Here is a 6,220-nt window from a genome sequence, read left to right as displayed (position 1 = left end):
TGCACTCGTTTGTAGCTCCCTCGCGTGTGTGTGTTGTGTCTGCGCGTGTGTGTGTGTGTGTGCCCTGCAGTTGTCACACGATGGATGTCCTGGTGGTTTGTTTGAAACATGGCAGGGAAAGAAAAAACATAAAACGTTTGGGATGGTTTTATTCTTATTTTTTTAATTTACAAAACTAAACAGCCTACAGTATTTTTACAGTCTTTATTTTACAGTTAAAAAATATAATTATCAAATAAAGTCTAATGTTACAACTAATCATGGATCCCTTTAAATGAAAGCAGAGTGACAAAGTCTGAAAGTATTCAGAGATGTGTTACTTTTGCTTCCTACCAGATGTATGTGGTTAACTCGATAGAGTTTTGTAAAAATAACAATAAGCTATTAAGCAATGTCTTCATTAAGCTGTTTCCTTTGCCTCCACCCAGGTATATGGCCCCTGAAGTCCTGGACGAAACCATCAACATGAAACATTTCGATTCCTTTAAGTGCGCAGACATTTATGCTCTCGGCCTGGTGTACTGGGAGATCGCGCGTCGCTGCAACACAGGAAGTAAGAGCAGACACGGGCGGCCGATGCAGGAGCAGAACTAGAAGCCTGAACAGAAACCAGAGGCTGACCTTTCCTGTTTGTGCCACAGGTATTCACGAGGAGTACCAGCTGCCCTACTACGACCTCGTGCCCTCTGACCCCTCCATAGAGGAGATGAGGAAGGTGGTCTGTGACCAGAAACTGAGGCCCAACGTGCCCAACTGGTGGCAGAGCTACGAGGTATTTCACGCTGCGAATGATTATTGCACTACTGATTATCTAAATGTGTTAGCAGGCTGTAGAGGACTGAGAGGTGCAGTACAGCATGCTCTGTCTTGGTTGAATCTGTTATGATAGGAAAATAAACAGTGGATTTTATCTTTTAGTAGCTGCCTTTCCATTGCAAATGTGCGCAAAACTTTGTCGATATTCTGTTAATGTCGAAAAACAGTCTCACAACTGCGGTTTTTCCATTAAGTAAGAAATGCTATTAAAGTCACACTTAAATACATTTGTTCTCGCAATAAGTCATTACAAACATGGCGGCAATGGATGTAAACAYATAGCMYRTTGCTACCACGACACTAGCGCTCATCATCAGAGGAGACGTCGGCGTCTTATCGAGATTTTCCAGCGACAAGCCCCTTATACTTGGGAGCGGCTACGTATGCTGTGTTTTTGGGAAATTGTAGTCGGTGAGTTTACTACTTTCTTTTACAACTTTGGTGATTTTACTACTACTTCTACTTCCCATTGTCGTCGTCGTCTTTTTCGCCAATAGAAACAGCCGGTTCTTGATCACGTGACTCCCGTGATGCGAAAAAAGTGTTTCCTTTGCAGGTTTACGAAATAAAACAATTTTGATACGGCCGAAAAACCACCTCATCCTAGTACAAAAACATTTTGTCGCAAAACATAAGTTTTTTTCGAAATTGACAAATTTGTTTTCGAAACTCTAATTTGCGCAATTTCACGGTCACTGGAGACGCAGCTATTGTCATAATCTGGATACCCTCTTCAGTGTCTAATAGCCTGAGAGAGGTTTAACAAAATCTTTTCTTTTCTTGGTTTGAAAGAAAAATATTTTTTTCTTTGTCTTCAGTTTAGATAATAATTGTTAGATAATTAAATAAATAAATAAATTTCCTCCTCTGTTTAAATTTAACATTGCCGGTGAAATCAGCCGTGCCTCGTGCCGCTAACCCCACGTGTCCTTTCTTGCCGTGCAGTCTCTGCGCGTGATGGGGAAGATCATGCGGGAGTGCTGGTACGCCAACGGAGCGGCCAGGCTGACGGCCCTGCGCATCAAGAAGACTCTGTCCCAGCTCAGCGTGGAGGAGGACGTCAAGATGTGAAGCGGAGCGAAACGGACGACGYGCCGGAGACGCACAAAAACCGGATCACACTCCCACATAGGAAACGAACACTGGAAGACGAGACTGCAAGTGAAAACCCTGCCAGTTTTAAAGCCACACTCCAAGTTGTGACAAGGCCTACCTCACCTTTTTAGCCAAAACTACTGAAAACTCACCCTCCCCTCCTCCACATTCATCCTATAACTCCTCGTGTCTCAACTCCTCAACACTCATCTCCACAGGCAGCATCACGACAGCCCTACAGTTGTTAATATCATAACACTCCCACGTTTGTTTGTTTTTCTTCTTTTTCTTTTCCCAGGGCAGGAATTACTACTAATGTACAGTGACACTATTATTATTATTATTATTATTATTATTATTATTATTATGTGACAAACTAAGCGTTTCCAGACAAGTCGTGGAATTTGAAATTACTGCCTCACATTCTTCTGCAATATCTCTGTTGCTGTGAGGGGGAGGAGAGAGAGGCTGTTTTGTGTGTGTTTGTGTGTAAAAGGTGTCTGAACTACTAGCATGTTTCTAAGATGTTAAGGTGTCTTCTGGTTTACGCTGTAGTTCATTAGACGAAGCGGATCAGTAATTTGGTCTTTTAAGCATGAACAGCCGACCTTTGTTCCCCGCTTGAACGTAAACCGCAAACAAAAATGAGCTGCACTCGTTTGTAGCTCCCTCGCGTGTGTGTGTTGTGTCTGCGCGTGTGTGTGTGTGTGTGCCCTGCAGTTGTCACACGATGGATGTCCTGGTGGTTTGTTTGAAACATGGCAGGGAAAGAAAAAACATAAAACGTTTGGGATGGTTTTATTCTTATTTTTTTAATTTATTTGTTGATAGTTTGTTTCTTATTGATGAACACTGTGAGATGAGGTGCAACGGACTGGAATCTAGAAATGACATACATTTACATGTTTTGTTTTTGATCAGACGTCCGATTTTAAAGTGGGGTTTTGCCATCATTTAGTGCGATAGTTTGAAGACGAATGTAGCCATGACCCTTGTTGGTGGCAAAACCTTGCACACTGAGCAAAAAAAAAAAACTGAGCGTAAGAAATGGCAATGGTAAATCTTTTTTTGTTTTGTTTTGAAAAACTRTATTTTTGTGTAAAGAGGTCATAATGGCCTTTCTTTTTACTTTGACATTAGACACTACTGATGATGGGTACATCTTGTTTTTATTTCTGTGTAAAAATATTCACCCTCCCCTCCATTAAACGCCACAATCTTCAGTGTGACATTTGAACGGTGAATTTGCTTGAACGGTACTGTCACAGGTCTTTTTTGTATGCATTGTTTTTAACTGTGCATATGAAAAAACTACCAAGTTTATTATATTTTATTATTATTATTTTATTGCTCCTTTTATTGCAGTTTGGTGGTACTACTGATCCCCGACTTTTACACCCAAGTCTCTGTGTTTGGCCTCTGTGGTGACCTTTCCTTCTTATTAACACTGGAATACATAGGAGCATTGTGTCAACTCTACACACTACCACTGGCTATTTCTTTATTTTTATCCTACTTTTATTTTCCCCCAGAAACTGACAGTTAAAATGTAAAATGCAGAGAAGTTTAAGCTTCAGACAGTGATGTAGCTGAGCGAAAAATGCATGTTTTAATCCTGGTTCTGCAGCTCCCAGTCTTATTGCAGACAACTTTAATGAAAGTATTACACTGATATTTGTCACCTTTTGGGCTCTGCACTGTTATGTCCTAAAGGGGTTACTTAGTTAAATGTTAGCAAAGCCATTCAGAATCCATGTGTCATGTTTAAAATCCCTTTTTGCATGCTGTCTCAAACACTGGGTTGTCTGCACTGTTTTCCATCTCCTACAAATTGATTTTATGTCCTTTTTTTTTTTTTTTGTCCTTTTTTTATAACCCAGAATATTTGCTGCTACTGTTAACATGGGTAGAAGTGTAGTGGATACAAAAGATGGGAGTGGAAGACTTCTGTCAGGTTGAAACCAAAATTGTCCAAGAAAACAAACAAAAAAACACTCCTGTCCTTGTTTGGTTTGTTGCCATGGGTATTTGATCATCATAGGTAAAACTTCAAGAATTTAAAAGGTAATAATTATGTGCAGTTTTTTTTCTGAATTAGTTCAAGTGTATATAGGCGTAAACAATAAATTCCTCTTTTTCTTATCTGGAGTTTCACTGTCATTTTTGAACTCTACCTTCTCTGGCTGCAGTTACACATTAACTCATGAACTTCAATCCATCAAATTTGTAATAATCTGAGAACATATGCCCAAGTTTATGTATAAACTGAACAAGTAGCTATAGACCTTTTTCTTTTTAGATCAAATGAACATTCGCATATTTAAAATGCATTTTATTTTTCTTTCCAAGAAACAAAAGCAGACAAAGAAATAAGATGAAACTGGGGGGGCGAGGGGGAGAAAGGAGTGGAGAAACCAGTATATAAAGAGATGCAACCTCTGGCGTCTTTGAAAAAAATATGTACAATTCAAAGAATATCCATACAAAACATGCCACATACAATAAAAATGATCATAATTATTCATAATCCCTAAAAGTATCTCTGCTGTACAGATGCAACATCTTTTTTTATTTGTATGCTCTTTTTAAAAAGGTGAAGTTTAAAAAAAAAACCTTCGATTTGAGCTCAACTTTATTTAAATTATAAGATATGCAGAGATCTTAAATTAAGATTCAGAGAAGTTAAAAAGTATTTACGCTAAAGTCCAGTGAGCATCATAATGTCTCATTATGGTCTTCCCTTCAAATAGAAACATACCGAAAAATATATTTATATTTATATATTTATATATATATATATTTATATCACTGTTTTCAGATACTTGATCAATATCTACCACTTTAGATAAGTTCTCTGTTATACAATGAGAGTGCAATTCATTACCAGGTTAAGTATGGGATTAACTGAGTATTATATCATGAACATACATTAGGCCAAGTAACCATTTCACAAGGTTTACCGACACATTCACTTCTAAAGGAAAGAGGATGAAACAAAGCAAACCACTAGCAATATTAACATTTTCCATTCAAGACTAAAATCATCCAATTTGATTAAAAAAACAGCTTTTGGTAAACAACAGGCATAAATAAAACAAAATTACATAAATACAAATGCTATGCACCAATGTACGGCCTTATGCAAAGAGTGATTTTTTTCACGTCTAATTAACCGACTCTCCCCATAAATCCAGTAATCAGCTCAGCTTCTTATAACTGATAGATCAGATATTTACCTGTTAGCACAAACATTTCTCTGAGAGCTCATAGCAAAAAACACTAATAGAAAAAACAGGTAAATGCAAAACACTCTGGATCATATACATAAAAGATATTAGTTTTCAATTTTACATATATTTATACTTATTTACAACTTTTCTCTTTGTTAAAATCAATATCCAGTGGTTGATTTGTTGTTTTCTTTCCCCGACACAATTTTTTTTCCTTATGCACTTTTGACGTTGATTACAARGGGGCTGGATAAAGAGTTGCTGTCCCCGTAATGCATAAACACATAGGTTTTATTTACAGTTTTTGTACAACTTTGCATTTTTAAAAATCACATGAGGTCTGAGGTTACGGGGAAAGGAGAGGAGACAGTAATATGGGAAGGTGGAGTTTTAGTAAAGCTCCCTTTAAAGACTTTTTTTTTTAAATTCCTCGTTCATTTTTTTTGTACACAAATACAAACAAATGCCCTTTTTTTCTATAAGTCTTTCCCTGCCACCAGTTCAGCCTCAATTAGACAGTACCAGCACCGGAAAAAAAGAGAGAGTAAGCACGCTCCGAGGGGGAAGTAGAAACACTGCAGGCTGTACTCAGGCAGAGGAAGACTTACTACAGTAAAAGTTTTAAAAACAGTCCATTAAATAACGCAGAGAGGAAGAGGCTTGATTCAGTTTTAAGGTTGAGGTCTGAACAGATTGACTCGTTAGGGAAACTAAAAAGCAATAAATGGATTCAAACAGTAGTCACGCATCTGCTGGCTCCTCGAAAACTATCAAAACTTCAAAGCTGAAAGCGACAAAACTAAACGGGAGAATCGTTCAGGGTTTAATTGTAATCCTCCTCAAAGATCCTAACCCGTTCTTCGATGAGTCAGCGACTCGAACGGTGAATGTTATTGTGCTTTCACACAGCTGATAGCATGGTTTTAGAATGCAGAAATAGAAACGTTCAAAAATAAAAAAATATCCAGGATGATTTTTGTGGCAAACACAGATGCCCCTTTAGGCATCCGATCGTGAGCTTAATGACAAAAGAAAACTTCTCTGTATAAATAATTGATAATTATGTTCGGTCCTTTTTT

At 37.9% G+C, this 6,220-nt stretch overlaps 1 protein-coding gene across 1 annotated transcript in view; it reads left to right on the top strand.

Annotated features, from left to right (window-relative positions):
- The window catches only part of acvr1ba (activin A receptor type 1Ba), a 16,751-nt gene extending 12,698 nt beyond the window's left edge, over positions 1-4,053 (top strand). Inside the window, exons 7-9 of the mRNA XM_014018910.1 lie at positions 429-553; positions 642-772; positions 1,762-4,053. Of these exons, the coding sequence (XP_013874364.1) occupies positions 429-553; positions 642-772; positions 1,762-1,887 (382 nt within the window). The 3' untranslated portion in view covers positions 1,888-4,053. The remainder of the gene's footprint in view (positions 1-428; positions 554-641; positions 773-1,761) is intronic.
- Positions 4,054-6,220: the final 2,167 nt, after the last annotated feature.

This window comes from Austrofundulus limnaeus, unplaced genomic scaffold (genome assembly GCF_001266775.1).
Source record: "Austrofundulus limnaeus strain Quisiro unplaced genomic scaffold, Austrofundulus_limnaeus-1.0 Scaffold3, whole genome shotgun sequence".
In the NCBI taxonomy this organism is placed as follows: Eukaryota; Metazoa; Chordata; class Actinopteri; order Cyprinodontiformes; family Rivulidae; genus Austrofundulus; species Austrofundulus limnaeus.
Note: the sequence above shows the minus strand (reverse complement) of the source record. Positions and strands in the feature narration are given on the sequence as shown.